The 18,873-nt window shown below is 36.4% G+C and overlaps 1 protein-coding gene across 1 annotated transcript; it reads right to left on the bottom strand.

Moving 5' to 3' along the window:
* Positions 1-1,416: 1,416 nt before the first annotated feature.
* Positions 1,417-17,201, bottom strand: LOC136883136 (epidermal growth factor receptor substrate 15-like 1). Its single transcript, XM_067155322.2, has 5 exons — positions 17,161-17,201; positions 13,015-13,186; positions 7,275-7,488; positions 5,362-5,573; positions 1,417-2,110 (listed from the first exon to the last, which is right to left on the bottom strand). Exons 2-5 carry the CDS (start codon positions 13,111-13,113, stop codon positions 1,931-1,933), a joined length of 705 nt encoding a protein of 234 aa, XP_067011423.1. The 5' UTR covers positions 13,114-13,186; positions 17,161-17,201; the 3' UTR covers positions 1,417-1,930.
* Between the last annotated feature and the right edge of the window lie 1,672 nt (positions 17,202-18,873).

The raw sequence follows: 18,873 nt of genomic DNA, 5'->3' as shown, positions 1-18,873 counted from the left end.
TGCTAAGTTGATGACCTATGGCCTGAAACATAAAATGTGAATAGGATGTTGGAATATTAGAACGTTAAGGGAGAGCGGTAGACTTCATCGCTCATGGAGACGTTCCGTCGAGGATGAAGGTCGACAACAGGGCGAGCTGAAGAGAGTTGAAGAGGATTGCAAGAGATGGCGCAGCTTCACGGATGCCATGTGTTCCAGTAGGAATGAAAGGAAATATAAAATGTTATCTGTACAACATATAAGTACTGATGTTTAGGTATGTAATGATATTTTTTAAAATACAGTATGCCAAAGAAAAGGTTTGTAAAAATGTTTTGGGCTCAATCAAGGACTCATTCGTCAAAAAATTTCATATTATTCTTTGCTCATAAGGAGACCTTTGGCAGAGCAAAATTAAAACATACAGAAAATAACAAAAATCATGTTATATAAGCACCACACCAACATTAGTACAACTGTTCAAACACCTTACTGTCTCAAGCATCTCTTTCCTCTGCAGAATCTTCCTTTCAAAAAACACTTTCAAGCAGATGATTTATTTCAAATCTAATCATTTTCTTTCTCAAAAAGAATTTTACAAAGAGCACAGCATTATGATCCTGTAAGTCACCCTTCAGTGGAATGATATTATACCACATAACATCGAGATCAATAGAGCACTTCACTGAGATAGAAACTCCTACTTCACAAACATGGAATGTGTCAATGTTATATCAGAAATAAGAGAAAAACACTGTCACAAAGCAGAGAAGTGCATTTAAATACAAAAATTCACTCAACAACATCAGTTTTTCTGGCAAAGTTTATCTACGATGAGCCTACAAATGCAAAACACAAAAAGTATGAAGCTAAGGACAGAATACTCTACGAGTATTCGCCCTTTGTTTCCTTAGAATGCATTGAAATTATTCTTAGATATGCAGCAATTATTTACAAGCAGGAAAGAAAAACTAATGCTTTTGACTGTAACAAAAATAACAAAATCTTTGCCTTACTTTAAAAAAGCTTGAAATTTCTCTCTTTTGCATGAGCAATTGCATTCACATTATTGCATTCACATTACAATACTTTAATTTCTGAGGTAGGAATCATGACTCTATTGCCTGCTGCACTGGCTGCCAAATTTATCACTTTTTACAAAAAAAAAAAGAAAAAAAATATGTCTACCATGGAAGAGACAGATTATATTATCATTAAATCCCAGGATAATTATTACCGAGTATCAAAATAGATAAGAAAATTGTAAAAAGAAAAATTGACTATATGAAGCTTTGTGATAGGACCAGTCTATTCTTGCTGCAGAGTGTTTTGTTGTGTTTGTGTGTCTCGACTTGTCACTGCATTTGGCTTGAGATCACAAAATTATACAACAAACAAAAATATATAATATATTATAATAACAATAAAGGACAGTGTACAAGTTTGTTTGTATTTTATATCAGATTCTACCTGCACTTATGTTACTAGCACACCAAATATACATTAGTATACCTTCCATTTGCAATCATGGAAAAAAAAAAGAAAAAGTGAATATACACATATATATTCAACAGTGCTGGAAAAATACAGCACCTAAAGTTTTGTACTTTCAAATTGATAAAAATATTTGCCAGTGGTTTCTTTCTCTCGTTTTAATATAGTTTTGTTTCTCATTTTACTTCCTCCTAGAAACTAGCTACCATGAGGACAAAGCTTATACTGACTGAAAAAAATTGTTAGGCACTGCATCGCATCACCATTTTTGCCATCTATATAGGCGGTGCCCCCTCATATCACTCCACAAGACCCAACGACCAGCTGGCAGTACAAATTAAACATACAAAAGCTTTTCTGTTTTCAATAGTACGTACAAACAAACCATGACCATTGTTGCACACACCATTGATCAAGGCAGATAACCAACCAGATGGTTTCTAATTGCACCTTCGACTCATTCGGAACACATAGGCTCCGACTTAATCACAACTGGTGGAGGAGACGTGATGACCGACACGGGACTGCCAACGCTACTTGTCCTCGATTCTTGTTTCCGATGGCCAACCATTTCCCGAAGTGTTCTCAGCTCTTTTTCCATTTTTTCCATCTTATCTTCAAATGCATCAGGGTCTTGCTGTAACAAGATAAAGGTTAATTAGAATTTAAGAAAATTCAATTGAAGAGATACTTTGTAAAAGTGAAACAATCCTATACATGGACAGCAGTAATGGTATGATTATGAACTGGTTAAAAGTCAGGTTGTGAGTTTCACAAATAGGAAAAATCCTCTCAGTTTTAATTACTGCATTGATAGGGTGAAAGTTCCTTTTGGGGATAACTGTCTAGGCGTTTATATACGGAAAAATCTTCATGGAGGTAACCGCATAAATGGGATTGTAAATAAAGGGTACAGATCTCTGCACATGGTTATGAGGGTATTTAGGGATCGTAGTAATGATGTAAACGAGAGGGCATATGAGTCTTTAGTAAGACCCCAACTAGAATATGGTTCCAGTGTATGCGACCCTCACCAGGATTACCCGATTCAAGAACTGGAAAAAATCCAAGGAAAAGCAGCTCAATTTGTTCAGGGTGATTTCCGCCAAAAGAGTAGCATTACAAAAATGTTGCAAAGTTTGGGCTGAGAAGACTTGGGAGAAAGGAGACTTTGCCTGGATTTTAGCACGAAGAATTTTTAAGGCAACAATTGCTATGCAATAAGATTTTATACTCTTTAAACTAAAAGATTTTTGAAGAACTTTCTTAAATGGTAAATAGACCAATTTTAAGTCTGAAATGTTTCTTAGTGGACAAAATTAATTTTTCCCATTTTTTTTCTTTCTTATGTTTATTGATTTTGATCTCTAGCCAGGCTACAGCTAAAGATGTCCTGCACTTCAGGACGAAACATGTCCCGTGTGTTAATGTGACTTAATAAACAAACAAGCAAATAAAGTATATTTTGTAACTAGTAGATGGACTCTCAAAAGGCCTTTAAAATCTTCACAATTATTGAGTCTCAGTACGGATCAAATAATGAATTTTGTAATGTTTAACATGTACCACTTAGTCAAGCAGCTCGTCTCCTTTCTCCCAAGGAGGATGGCAATATCACAGCTAGTGATGACTGAAAAATCCTTGGGAGAGAGGGGACCCCTCAACGGCCTTTAAATTCTTCACAATTAAGTGGTATGTTCTGAACTGTCAGTGGAGAGATGATGTAGAATGACATTAGTAAACAAATAAGTTTGAGTGGTGTCTTTAAAAGTAGGAAAGATCACAATATGAAGATCAAGTTGGAATTCAAACGGACGAATTGGGGCAAATATTTGTTTATAAGAAGGGGAAAAAGAGACTGGAATAACTTACCAAGGGGGATATTCAATAAATTTCTAATTTCTTTGCAATATTTTAAGAAAAGGCTAGGAAAACAAAAGATAGGAAATATGCCACCTGTACCACTGCCCTAAATGCAGATCAGTAGTGTCTGATTGATTGATTGATTGATTGATTGATTGATTGATTGATTGATTGATTGATTGATTGATTGATTGATTGAATGAATGAATGAAAGTGAAACAGTCCTATACATACAGATGTTCATTACACATTCTCAATATATGTTCATTCATGAAAATTACAACACTTTCTAGAGTGCATTATAAATATATGAGTCCTGCAGTCACTATTACAGAACTATTAAAATATCCATTTACAATAAATGAACTCATTCCAACACTGTTTTTTACTGTAAAATAATGGAATGAAAGAAGCAAGTGTCAAACCAAGTCGCAGGTAGTGAGACAAAAACATGAAAAGGAAGATGTTACAGGAAAGACACAATCAGGGTTGGCCCTGCCGACTGTGGAACACGCGCATTTGCACGGGGCAGCAGAAGTACCACAAGATTGGTGGAGTCGGTATTTTAGCAGTACTTCTCAATGCCAAATGTTCCTTTGAGAGATAAAAGGACAGTACTTTCAAGCAATTTCGACAGAATGTAGGTTCAGAGTTGAGTTGAAGATTGTTTGCCTTATAGATGACTTGAGCATTTGAAATATGATACAACTGTCAATTACTAATTCCTACAAGGGAAATAAACATATTTGGAACATGCTTGATCACTTTCTTTGACACTGGATTGGATTGGATTGGATTTTTCAGTCATCACTAGCTGTGATATTGCCATCCTCCTTGAGAGCAACAGGGTTCAGTGTTGTAATTTTGCTCTGCATCACAGAGTGATACACCTTCAGTTCCCGAAATTCATTAAAATTTCGCGTAAACTTGCCAAAAGATGCACATTTACTATAAAGTACTATTGCTCAATAATAATTATGCACTGTTCATCCATTAAACCATAGTAGTTAACAAACAAGAACGCACTCTGAAACGGGTGAAATTTACAGAGTTGATGTTTCTCTCACACTATGAGCGGAACTAACAAAGTCACACAGCTGATTCAAGGTCATGAAATTTGGAAAGGTTCACTCGGAAGGTACTGAGAGAGGGGGTCTGAAGAGCACATTAAAAATAAGTGAATCATACATTTCAATTTCTTCTGGGTACTTTTAACCAGTAAGCATTTGGGATGGGAAGACTTGGGAGAAAGGAGACGAGCTGCTCGACTAAGTGGTATGTGATATCATCTGATGGCCAGTCAGGCATCCATTTTTGGTAATGAGACAAAGTCTTTCATAGTGCATTGGCACTGTCCGTGGCTCCAAGTAGCCTACGCAGTGGTCTCCACAATATGCACTAGCCATATGTCTTCATGGGTGTGCTATTTACCAACTGATGAGCCCAACTTAGCACACTGCGATGACGCTGGCAACCAGGAATGCGTTAGCTGGAAAATTTATAATGTTATATGTACTGTAAGAGGTATGTTCCGAGCTGTCAGTGGAGAGATGATGTGGAATGACATCAGTAGACGAATAAGTTTGAGTGGTGTCTTTAAAAGTAAGAAAGATCACAATATGAAGATAAAGTTGGAATTCAAGAGGATAAATTGGGGCAAATATTTGTTTATAGGAAGGGGAGTTAGAGATTGGAATAACTTACTAAGGGAGATGTTCAATAAATTTCCAATTTCATTGCAATCATTTCAGAAAAGGCTAGGAAACAAAAGATAGGGAATCTGCCACCTGGGCGACTGCCCTAAATGCAAATCAGTAGTGATTGATTGATTGAAGGGTGGTTTAAAGGAAAACAAGCATTGAAAAGGGGATATCTGTTAGGATAAATGAAAGAAGAGCCTGGCACAAGTGGTAGTGGTTACTTATTTTGTTGCGGAAGTTTTGTTTAGGTATGTCATTTTAACATCTGTTATAATGACCGAGTGCAGCATTCACAAATGAGAAAAATAAAATACATTTACTTCACCTTTATCGGGCTCTCCTGTTCCTCCAGGCGTCTCTCTAATTCGCTGATACGCCTCTCATGCTCTTGGTTCAACTGCCTAAGTTCGCTGTTTTCTTCCTGTAGTCGATGGTACCTTGCTAATAAGTCCTGTACAAGACTCATCACCCGCGCTCGCGTTTCTCCACTCGTCTCTCGAAGTGCCTCAAGAACAGCTGCCAATTCGCTCTCAGGAGCTACAAAGAAAACGTTTTTGAAATAACTATATGTTGCACTACAAATTAACACTGTTGCCTAAAACTCAAAAAAAGAGAGAGAGAGAGAGAGAGAAGTATAATGATTCCATAAACAGAATGTCTGGATACTCAGTACAGTATTTCTGTAAGTATTGTTATTTTTGCCTCAAAACTAATTTGCCCTTGAACAAGTCTCACAAGAAGCTGAAGAGTGAATCTCCTTTGTTATGTTAGCATGTTGTCCTGTGTCGCCTGCTAATCTCTTTGATGGATGTCACCCATCGGTCATCAGAAGTAAACTCAGTTTATTTCACATTTAGAGCAGTCTCTCTAATTCGCTGATACGCCTCTCATGCTCTTGGTTCAACTGCCTAAGTTCGCTGTTTTATCATGTCTTATCATGAAATGAGCTATAGGGACAACAAATCAATTTCCTTGAAGCTACTGACCATTCTTCCCAGTCAAATCTGTCACAAGATGCAGACCTTCCCTTCCCACCCCTCTTCCACATTCGACCAGTACACTAGCTGTTAACAAGCATGGGATAGGTTTACCAGCAGGCTTTGTTTTGTCTTTCAAGTGCCAAATTGATTTGAGGCAGTTATATTACTAAATGTCATCTTTCCAATGACCTCGACAGCTGCAGTCGCTTAAGTGCGGCCAGTATCCAGCATTCGGGAGATAGTGTGTTTGAACCCCAGCCTTGAAGATGGTTTTCTGCGATTTCCCATTTTCACATCAGGCACCTGACTGTTGGCAGACCTGAAGATGGTTTTCTGAGGTTTCCCATTTTTACATCAGGCAAATGCTACAGATTTTAAGAGTGGGGCATCAATTTTGTCCCACAGGCCTTTTTTTCTAACATCGCATAGATGTAGCATTTAAACATCCTCTATAAAGCCAATAATCTTCGGCAAGGTAAAACCTGTTATCTTGGGAACAGAATACACTATTAAGATCCATATTTCTCATGTCTTTAGACATATGATAAGTAAAATGAAAACCTTAAACATACTGTATTTTTAAATATATCTTATTATGCAAAAGTGATAATGGTTAACATACCAATAGAATTTTTAAAATAATTCTCTTACATAAAAAGACTTCCAGCTTTCTAAGTCATGATTTTCAATTTGAATGGCCCAAGTGGATGAACAGTCTACTCTACAGTAGCTGTTGTGCCAGAATTGTTACTAACACTGCAAAGCATGATAAATGCTTAAACGTAAGGTTACACTCGTAGATAAACTCCAACTCCAACTGTCCACCTTATCCATGCTCATAATCCAACGTAACAATGTTAATACAGTAAAACTTTGTTAATTCGAAGTTGTTGGGACTCAAAAATCGGACTTCGAATTAACTGCCAACTCTTAATTCAGAAGTGCCGCGTCACAAAATATTCTAAGAACCAGTAATGCATGGAATCGCCTTGATTCACAGTTTAAACCTTTCAAATGCCATGGATAAAACTATTTCCGAAATGTATCCAATGCAGCAGGAGTTGGCATTTCTGAATTATGAGTTGACGGTTAATTCAAAATCACGTTGTTCGATTTTTGCGTCCCAACGACTTTGAATTAACGAGCTTTTACTATATCCCTTCGGCAAGTTGTATATGAACTCTACATGAACTGGTAAGCTGTACGTCAAAATATTCAAAATATTATCTGATTTTCAGCATCATCCAAATTTTCTCACCTGGTTCAACTGCCGCATCAGAAGAGCTATCATCAGTGTCAGTTGACAACTCAATCTCGGGGTTGTAGTGGGGAGCAACATTTCGGGGATCGGAGGGGAGAATTGGGGGAGGAGTAATATTAGGAGATATAGAGGCTGGTACAGGCAGTTTCTCACTCACAGAAGGACAAGGAGATTTAATATCCACTTCAGACTGTACCACCTCTGTCTTCACCTGCAAACATAAAAAAACAACACATGAATTGGAATAAGAGGCATGAATATTCAAACTTGCATAAATCTTATGTTTGTACTTCTTATTAAATCAGAATGATTTCTAGTAAGTTCCAGCTTTAAAATAAGCATCCTAGATACCAGAAATGATACACACTTGATTTTTTGCCAGGGGTCAGGACCAATGTTGTTGTGATGGGTATGAGAATAGATACGTATCCCTTGACGTAGAGCTTGAATGAACCATTAATGAATTACAGTGTGCAACTGATAGTTTTCCACCAGTTTCATCATTTTACAAGTAATAAATTTCATCTTGATCCCTGGTGGAATTATTATATGTAACAAATTTCAACTTGTACGTTTCAGAAGTACACCAATTCAAAATCTTACAATTTTATTTAGATTAAAATACATAAGTAAAACACAATATTAACCCTGGAACAGTATTCTTATTCTCTATAGACAGTAACGGTATCCTGGGGCACTGAGTACCCCAGGACAGAAACACAACTCGATCCATTAAAATTATGTATTACTAATAACTACAAGTACAAATGAGTAAAATCAATCCTGTAGCACAGAAAAAATTAACTATTGAGGCTATAAAATAAAAATAACTGTGCGAATATAATAGAAAACAAAAATATTAGCAATAGTTAAATGTCTTTGTAGACATTCTTTCTTTGCTCATTATCACCACTTTCTTTTTTTTTTCTTTTTTTAAGATAATGACTATAGGTGTTATTTATTATTTTACGAATTGAGACTACTTTATTTTAAAGGGCTCTACTAAATGGCAAAGTAAATATTATATTTAGACACAAAGAAACATTTTATTCTTTAAAAAGTAAATAAGGACGTAAAATTAACATTCAGTGATTAATTTAATAGATTTTATTCTTTATGATTTGAAAATTCTGGGTTAAAGTCTAACAAATGACATAGTAAGTAAGTGAAAGGTGAAACACAGAGAAATATTGTAACAATTTCAAGATTTATATATAATTGTTCTATTTGTACCAATGCACCAAATCCAAAGATTAATTAATGTTTGGCCCCACTGAAGAAGAGAGTAGTTGGCTCTCGAAACATGTACAGTAATTCAATATAATAAAATATGTAAAGTGTTGAGAAGGCAGGAAAATGTTCTATACAGATTTGAATATAAGTCAATACAGACCAACATGGTGAAAATAATCAATTCAGAAGACGAAAAGTTACATTAACGGTACAGTGGGGCACTCAATGCCCCGGAGACACTGCTTTGGGTATAAATAACTGTCACTCATAAGAAGTACACATATTGATTGAAAGACAGTCAAGGTCAAGTAAAAGTCACAGGTGGTGGCCACTTATTAGGTATACCAACATAATGTAATCGGGGAACAAAAATTCTCTGGGGCATTGAGTGCCCCACTGTACGGTTCCAGGGTTAAAAACAACTTGTCCTTGACTAGATAAAAGGTCTAAATATCTAAAGATTCTTTGGTTTCCTCTTCGTTGTCACTATTTGACACCTCTTGCCGTAAAAGATGTGTTATTCATGAAATGCCACTTAAAAACTATCCTAAGATAAAAGGAATCTTAAAATTTCTTAATGAATAAATGAAACAGTAGTGTACAGCTATGCAAGTTCTTGTAACATTCAACACTTGATGTGAATGAAAAGGGGAAATTTTGTCGTCAGATGAAATGGACTGATTGTGTTCGAGATGGAAAGCAACTCTGTGATGTGGTTGCGTCCAAATCAACCGACACCCCTCACGGCTGACTCACACCTGGCCACCTACTGCGCTGAAAGCTGGTTTCCTCCTGGGACGGTAATGTAAAAGGAATAGCAGGGATCTTAAAATTTCTTAATGAATAAATGAAAGAGATCCCTGCTATCCCTTTTACATTACTGTCAGTGGTTAGCATTTTCAAAACACAGGTTTCAATTTCGTCCACATCACATATGACATTATCAATTGTCATTCAAGTGATACCATAAATTGGCACTACCTTTGTGGAATTTTCATCTTCACGTAAATATTTCATTATTTCCATTTCCTGGGATAATCTCAATACTACTAGCTTATGTTTCTCAGTCATGTTTGCAATTCACGACAAACTGGGGACAGAACAGTAAAAAAAATTACATTTAAGCAGTAGTGTGTTGCAAATATAAGATTATATTATGAACAGTGATGTGTTTTTAACAATGCAATGGTTGACAGAAACTGACAGTTAAGAGGGTGATAGATAACTGAAGTTTTGCTGGAACTGTTGATCTGAGAATGGATCTAGAGAGACAGCGCACAAGTCATTTCATGATGGGGAAACAGGAAGCATTAGTTCAACCATTGATACACGACCCATAAATGGAAGGAAACAAATAATTACAGGGTGATGTACAAGTCACACATGGGATGAAATAGCTCATAACTCTGGTGTTTAAAATGATTTAACCCTTTCCTTTTACAGTCATAGAGGACACTCAAGAATCGAACAGCAGACAAAACTTACTGAACCTTACTTTGTAAATCCGCAGTTCATTATACTGAACTTTTGATAGTCCTCGATTCTTTTCAAGGGATATCTCAAAAGAACATCTATAACAAGCTAACAACTATCAGAAGCTCAAGAACAGTACTTGAGTAGAAACTGATATGTTACAGCCAGAACCTGTTAACAAAGTTACAAACTATGTTCACAAAATTGTCTGTCTTTGTGAAGGATAAATGGTGGTCGTTTGAAAAGACTGCACATAATATCTGTGGTAGAAACATTGGCATTTATTTCAAAACAAATAATTTAAAATGATGGATGAAACATGTGTGCGACTTCTGCTCCACACTATATTGAAAGATGTTACAAAATAAGTAGCAAAAGTAATTAAAATTTCAGGAAATAATTCTCTTCTTTAGATTGCAGATTTTAAGCAGTAGAATGATATTGTGTCAAAGTGCAACATAAAACATGTGACAGAGCTTTCATTAAACAGAGGCTTGCTGTAGGTCCCAGAGAATAGAGATTATCGAGCAAGTGATTGCGTGGTTTGGGTCATGTAGCTGTCAGCTTCCATTTGGGAAATAGTGGGTTTGAACCCCACTGTCGGTAGCCCTGAAGATGATTTTCTGTAGTTTCCCATTTTCACACCTGGCAAATGTTGGGGGATGTACCTTAATAAAAGCCACGGCTGCTTCCAAGACCCATCTGTATGATGTAAAGCAAATTGAAATTTAAAGATATCCCAATTTTCGGTGTCAAGAAAAGTGTCCTCCCTGAAATATCTGTTATTTTATATCTTTCCACCGTTTCTACCACACCCTAATGAAGTTCCGGGCGCAAACTGTGACACATTTAGATGTGGCCCTGTTTTACGGCCGTATGCCCTCCCCGACACCAACCCTACGTGCAGGAATTTATTCACAATTGCACATTTCTGTGGTGGCTGGTTGTGTGATGAAAGGAGTTTATTCGTCCAAACATACCACCCAGTCCCCGAGTCAGATGAATTAACCAGATACAGTTAAAATCCTCAACTCGGATGGGGATCGAACCTGGGACCCTCTTAACCGAAGGCCTTGATACTGACCGTTCAGCCAAAGAGCCAGACCCTCTACAAGTCTATTAAAGAAACTACTTTAAAATCTTGAATTTGAAGTTTACTGAGAGTAATTAAAACAAGCACATTATCAAAGTTGCCAATTTACCATTTATCACTACCCAAAACAAAACAAAAAAATACTGTATGTATATATATATCATGAACAAACAATTCCCCCCCCCCCAATTTGCTTTACGTCCTGCCGACACAGAGAGGTCTTACAGCATCGATCGGATAGGAAAGGCCTAGAAGTGGGAAGGAAACGGCTGTGGCCTTAATTAAGGTACAGCCCCAGCATTTGCCTGGTTTGAAAATGGGAAAACACTGAAACAGTGGGGTTTCACAGCTGCGTGCCACTCACTGCACAGCCCACACTGTTTTTTTAAAACTGCTTGAGACTTTTTGACTCAAATTCTTCCTTGTTTCCATATACCTGTCAATTCTATTTCAATTTAATTTGTAATAAAGGACATCAGATAAGTGTATGCTTGGATCAATATGTGCAGAAAGAATCAGATGGGGAGGAAGTTGACAGTTCAAAAAATAAGGAAGATGATGCAAAGTGGGTATCGTTCTTTCAATCCTGTAAATCTGCCAAGGAGTTTACAGATCTACTGAAGTTAGTTGTTTAGTTGTCGGTGCAACAGATTAAAAATATAACTGATTAAAAACAAACTAGTTTTTGGAGGAAGTAAGGGAGCAAATTCTTGAACAAGAGAAACAAGCAGCTAAAATAGGTCTTCACATCTCCTTCAAAAAAAACAAAATCATGACAAACAACAGACATCCACATAAACACCTCAAAGTCCAAGAACAAAAGATTGAAATAGTAAAAGAATTCAAATATCTCAAAGAATGGATTAGTTGGAATGCAAAGCAATGGGATCCAGGAAAAAAAAACGTGAACTGACCTTCCAACTAACAAAAGATACATACAACAAGAAATCCCTTTCATGGGTGTCCAAAATTAAACATTATAAAACAGTGATTAAACCAAAAGCACTATAGGCAGCAGAAACACTAAACATGAATTTCAAAGGCCAGATGGAGAAACTCAGGCTAAAAGTAAGGAAAATATTAAGAAAGATCATAGGACCAAAATTTGATGATAATATGCATCAAGAATGAAATAATCTACAAGAAAATTGCAAAACTCTCAGATACTATGCAAAAAGGAAAGATAAATTTGTACAGAATGAACTGTAAAAGATTAACCAAACAAATCTTTGACTTCTTCTGTAATGGCAAAACAAAACCCAACTGGTTTAAAGAAACTGAAAAGAGCCTAGTAGAATTAAAAATTACAGAAAATTCACTATTTGATCACACAGCTAAAGTAATAACTAAATACGGAAATATAAGGTTCCAAGACAAATCTACATTAAAAGCCAAACCTATTATCTCGGAAGACGAGAGGAAATGAAGATCGGAAAGAATGAAGAAATACTGAGCACTAAGAAAAGAACAACACACACAGAAATGATTGATTCAAAGTTCCCCAAAGAGGTTGAAACGAAAGAAGAAGAATAAACTAGTTTTTACAGTATAAGATGAAAAACATCAGTGGTAGTGAGTGAATTTTATGACAATATTTTGAAAAATAAGAACTTACTAGTACAATGAAGTCATAAAAATATAGAAGCATGAGGAAAAAGCCCATTTTTTTAAACTTGTAAGTCAGCTATTATTTATCCCTCCCTATTGTAACCATCATCAATCCAGGAAAGTTGTCCCGATTTCACTAGCCTTATGTACGGCAACCCAATACAGAGAAAGAAAAAACACTAGTAATTCATCAAGATACTGAAACATTTCTTAAGCAACCTTTAAATTTTGTTTAGAGAAGTAATCATTGAACAACCAGGTCTGCGTTTGAATAAATTAAAAGAAAATATTTGAGAAAAGTGTAATCAAAAGAAGAAATAATCAACGTACCTCACTTTTAGTAGGAACCGTATCCGAACGCTGCCGAGGGATAGGTGCCAAAGCAACATTAGGTTGGAAGCTGCGCTCGAATCGTTCACTCTCCGACATTGGAACTACACGTTCTGGATGTAACAGCACAGGCGGGCTGTGACTCAGGTAGGCGGGCACATTCGTAGGCACCCTGTAACAGGAATCATATACCAAATATTAAAACTATGAAATGTCACAAACTCTGGTCAAAATAAGACACTGACACATATTATCAGGAAAGTAATCTCTAACATATTATTTCAATGGTAAAGACGTTAGTTTTTGGTACTTGCTATAATTTCTTTAATATGCAGTAGTGATTTTTTTTTTTTTTTTTTTTGAGACCAAGTTTACTACAAAAATGAACTATCATATAGTAGGTATCTAGTATCCTCGAACTTACAAATGAACTACTACTACTACTCCTGTGCCTTCTGCTCAAGCAACCTTTAAGTTATGAAGTTAGCTGATATCACAGTACAGTCTAGGTGAGTCTGAAATGGTCACTGTCTCAAAGAAGTGTGAGTTACCCGGCTTTTCCACCGAGTTTTCACCTCCTCACCGAAGGAAGACATGACTCTGCATCAGAGACTGCAGGCTTTCTTTTTCTGAGGTTCTAGTCTTATTCAATTCAATGCAATTTGTATTTACAGTTATCAGACAACGTAAAGCTATACACTATATACAACAAAAAACATATATTCTAATTTATATAAAATGAAAATCACACATTCTGATTTACAGTTCGATTATGGAATACAGACACCTGTTAATGAAGAGTTCTTTTAATTGCTGAAATATTTTACCAGTCAGATTTTTTACAGTATATCCTTATGCAGTTTGTTGTAGAGTAACATACCCTTTACATACGGGCTATGGTCCATCTTTTTAGTGCAGTTGGAACTTATGTGGTAATCATTCCTAATTATTGTGTTATAATTGTGGACCTCACTGTTATAGTCAATGTTTCATTGTGCTTAATAAACAGAATAGATTTCTAGATATGTTTGGAAGAAACTGTCATAATACTGAGTTATAAAAGAATGTTTGCAAGCATTTATATTCGGAATGCGGAAGATTATCCTTAGAGCTTTCTTTTGCAGAATAAATAGTCATTCAAAATATTTGTTTGCCACACAACCCCAGACAACTACGGTATCCCATATTTCAAGTGAGGGTATATTACTCCATAGTTCACTTTTAGTAATACATCTGTATCTACAATTTTGTATAGCCTATGTAATAAAACTATTCCTGATGTTAACTTTTTACGGACATGGTTAACATGATTCTTCCAAGACAAATGACTATCTAGAACAATGCCTAAGAATTTATAAAATCTGTTGTTTGTTTGAAGGTATGTGAAATTTAGCTGAATACTTATATCACCATCACAGTCCCCTTTAAAATCAAAGTTCACCACATTAGTTTTCATAGCATTCACCATAAGCACATTGCAAGTAAAAAATCTGTTGATATGTCTCAAGGATAAATTAAGATTTTGTACCATTGATTCCCTATCTTTTCCTCAAGTAATAACAGATGTGTCATCTGCATAGGATACAATGGCAGAGTTTACAAGTTCTGGCATTTCATTAACATACAGGAGATAAGAGGTATTCTGCTGTTTGTGATTTCAAAGGAAGATCTAATTGTTTTTACCTCATTATCTATTTCATAATTTACTTCAACACACTGCTTATGCTGTTGTTCTCTCTTGAAGATGATGAAAAGTGGATGATAGGGTATAGAGGACAGGCAGCAAGGTAGGCCAACATTCCTCATTCACTATTTTTGACAATTATAGTGCAGTAGTGATCATGTTTCAATAATGCAAGTGTGAATTGTTTTAATGTGGACTATTCTATTCATTCAGTACCATATACTTTTAATTTCAGGAGGTTATTAGTATTTTTGTAAAATCATGATACACCCTCTCTATTAATATTTTATTTTTAAAATCTAAGTTCAATTGATTTTAATAATAAAACAGTAATAATATTTTATTTTAAACAAACCAAACCCCATGCTCAGCCCAAAGATTACAAAGTGTTCTGTGGTCAGCACAACGAATCCCTTCGGTTTTCTAAACCGACCGGGGTCGCCACCTCACCGTCAGATAGCTCCTCAATTGTAATCTCGTAGGTTGAATGGACCTCGAAGCAGCTCTCAGATGCAGGTAAAAAACCCTGACGTGGCCTGGAATCGAACCCGGGGGCTCCGAATAAAATGCTGGTACGCTACGTCTACACTTCGGGGCCGGCAATAATAATAATACTAATAATAATAATAATAATAATAATAATAATAATAATAATAATAATAATAATAATAATAATAATAGCCTGTCTGGTGGCAATGCCAGTTAAGGCATCAAGTCTATACGATCTGACACCATGCTTAGCCGGTCTGGGTCTCGCTGGATGAAAAAAGTCTCCATCAGAATGTTGGCCCACAGAATGGCAAAAGTGGTGTGGTGGTATACAATTTCTAATCACTACGTAGAATGCATGCCAAAACCCTACACTCAGTTCCAAAACTCTCGACAGTTTTATTCAACAGCAGTAAACATTTTGCCGACACCGTGTAGGTCGCCCACGGGTGTCAAACAGAAGCCAAACGTTCCCAGATACTCCCAGCACTAAGGGCCATATGATAAAAGAAATAATACTTGGCAGACAAGAAATGAAATCAAACTTCAAATACAGTAGTTAAAATGGTTTTACTGAATATTACACTATCAAAATTAAGTTTATGTATTGACTAGGTCAACAATTTAAAATTTGCCTTTTTTTTTAAATCCAGTTCAGCTAGTTCTTGCTCTCACGCTATCCCACTGTTAATATAGTAGGCCAATTTAAAAGAAAATTACTTAATTACGTAGTGACAGGCGAGATCATCAGCACCTGTCATCGTTTCATATCGCATCATTTCACCCACATCACGACGCGCAGGTCGCCTACGGGAGTCAAATCAAACTACCTGCACTTGCCAAGCCGAACATGCCCTCGGACACTCCCGGCACTAAAAGCCATACGCCATTTCATTTCATCGCAAAAGTTAGGTGTATGTAAATTCAGGAGAAGCAGGTTTAAAATGTGATCCGTGCGGTCAAAATAACACTTCATAAGCCAGCATTAAACTATAGTTACAGTACCAGTAAGTAGTTTAACTGATGAACAGATTCGTAATGACAGATAAAACTATATTACACTAACCTCATAATGATGAGATGAACGTTGGAGAAGCATATAGGATTTCTTTAAATGTAAAAAGAGATACAATTTTTTTACTCCAATAAACGTGTTAGGAATTCAAAGATTACTGAAAAATGTAGTAAATAATTTTAAAAAATACTTTGAGTATTACAAACCAGCAAAGAAACAACACTTCATAAGCCAGCATTAAACCGTACCGTACTTAAATTGAGCAGTTCGACTGATAAACACATTCACAAGGTTTATTGTCAGATCTCTGCTAAAATAACTTCCGAGGGCTGGAAGTTCACTTACACATTTTTTAAATCCACATTACTCGCGTAGAGATTTTAAATATTCATCTTCCGTTTCTCTTTTCATTTTTAGATTTGTGAAATTGAAGAAGTTCATTATAATTTACCCAGTTCATCTATACACCATCAAGTTCTGAATTGGCAACAGAATCCAATAATCGCCAAAGGAAACTTGTTAATGTTCTAAAAGTCCAATGCTTCCAGTCATATCACGACCGGCATTCAGCACAACATGCCAGAAATTTATTAGAGTAACGTCTTTACATTGTGTCATTCGATTTGCAAGGAAGAATTTTACTAGAACATTCTCTGTCTCACAAATCAGTACAGCAACGTCCGTAAACAAGTAGTCACTCATTTCATTGCAAAACCAATGTGTGGTTTTAATGTTTGTTTTCCATGTAGCTTTGTAATGACATTTCACTTTTTTAAAGTGTTAAGAACAATTTTGATTACAGCTGAACATGGCTAAATATGATATGCTGTAACATGTTCTGTTTTAAAGAAATTGTATTATAATTAACACAATAAGTATTGAACAGGTCGGCCTATTAATAAATTACCTTATAAGAACTGAATCTCTGTACAATAACTCAAATCAATAAATCACTCACGAATATCAATCTTGACGTTCCCGAGTGAGTTCTTATCGAAAACGGTCGAAGGACTAACAAAGTAGGCTCGCATATCTCTACCACACCTTATCCGGAAATGTGTAATATGAGTAAGATTGGAATACTGTCTTCGTCATGTACTGGCCGTATTGTATGTAACTCCGATGAAGTCACGCAGAGTCGAGCTGTTTCTTCCGACCGAACTGCAATGTGCCCTGTAGTAACGAAATACTCACAAACGTTGTATTAACAAAGCAGGTGAGATCATCAGCATCTACTATAATGTCATATCACGTAAGTAGGTCTCTGCAATTTTAGGAGAATTAAGTTTAAAGTATGATCCACGAGGTCAAAGCATAACAATTGTTTCATTCGTTAATTTATCCAAGATATAATTATGTATTAATAAAGATATGGACACAACGAATGTACAATATGATGGTGTTGATGATGATGTTGTTCCCCTTTGTGGTATAGTGGTTAGTGTGATTAGCTGCCACCCCCGGAGGCCCGGGTTCGATTCCAGGCTCTGTCACGAAATTTAAAATGTGGTACGAGGGGTGGAACGGGGTCCACTCAGCCTCGGAAGGTCAAATGAGTAGAACGAGCTTCGATTTCCTCCTCATCCACCCTCGAAGTGGTTTTCCGTGGTTTCCCACTTCTCCAGGCAAATGCTGGAATGGTACCTAACTTAAGGCCACAGCCGCTCACAGTACTTCCCTTTTATACTCCTTACGATCTCCCCCCATTGCCCCAGAGGAGTGCGACAGGCTTCGGCAGCCGGTAACAATTCCTATCCTCGCCCCTAGATGGGGGCTTCATTCATGCCATTCCTGATCTTGCCGAATGACTGGAAACAGACTGTGGATTTTCATTAATAATAATAATAAACTATGTAGACCTAAATATCATGCATGCCAATGGTTTGTGAAGTATACGTCTGTCATAAATATAGCGTGTCTGAAGCTCACTGCTCCCTGTTTGGAAAATAATGGATTAGTAAATCGTCGACTCAGTTCTTAAATCTCTTTAATAGTTCATGTAGTTATCTTATTAGATTAGCCTACATAAAGATGTTAATACCCAACTACCTTTGTCATTAGGTTAACTTTGACTTCCACTACTGCGTTCATCAGATAGTTACCTGTAACTGCGCACTTTAGATAAACCATATTAAAGTCTACATAAGTAATATGTAAAATGTACGACACTTGTTAGGAACTTTATGGACCATTAAGCTAACATATTTTCCGTGAAATAGAAATAAAACTATTTTTCACTCTCGGGAGACAAAACGCACTGAGGAAAAAACAGCCTTAAAATTCTGTAAACAGACGCGCATGGAGAATGTTATAGGTGCTAGCACCACTGCGGGGCTCCTCTTTTCTCCCACCGAGATCGGTGACTAGGAAAGGCTGAGTTCTCTCCTCTTATTTTGGCCGAGAACAAACCACACTGCGTAAGGCTTCGCTACACAGATTCGGTGCGCACGTATTTCAGTACTGTATGTATTAAATTCAAATAAAATATTTGTTTTTATTTCTTTCGAACTTTTTGGGGGGGGGGGCACTCACCTTGCCCTGGCTACTTTCAGTCTTCGCTACTGAAGACGAACATCAAGGGCAGTAGAACATAATATTAATTAGGCAAAACATTGATGTGGTAATTTGACAATGCAGTAGGCCATGATTAAAACATATAGCCTAATTATGG

Source organism: Anabrus simplex, chromosome 1 (assembly GCF_040414725.1).
Source record: "Anabrus simplex isolate iqAnaSimp1 chromosome 1, ASM4041472v1, whole genome shotgun sequence".
NCBI lineage: Eukaryota > Metazoa > Arthropoda > Insecta > Orthoptera > Tettigoniidae > Anabrus > Anabrus simplex.
Note: the sequence above shows the minus strand (reverse complement) of the source record. Positions and strands in the feature narration are given on the sequence as shown.

Coding starts and splice junctions, on each gene's coding strand:
- LOC136883136 (XM_067155322.2), bottom strand. CDS start 13,113: ATGTCGGAGAGTGAACGATTCGAGCGCAGCTTCCAACCTAATGTTGCT. Junction 7,489..13,014: donor CGGTTCCTACTAAAAGTGAG/GTACGTTGATTA, acceptor TTATGTTTGCAG/GTGAAGACAGAGGTGGTACA. Junction 5,574..7,274: donor TGATGCGGCAGTTGAACCAG/GTGAGAAAATTT, acceptor TTTTCTTTGTAG/CTCCTGAGAGCGAATTGGCA.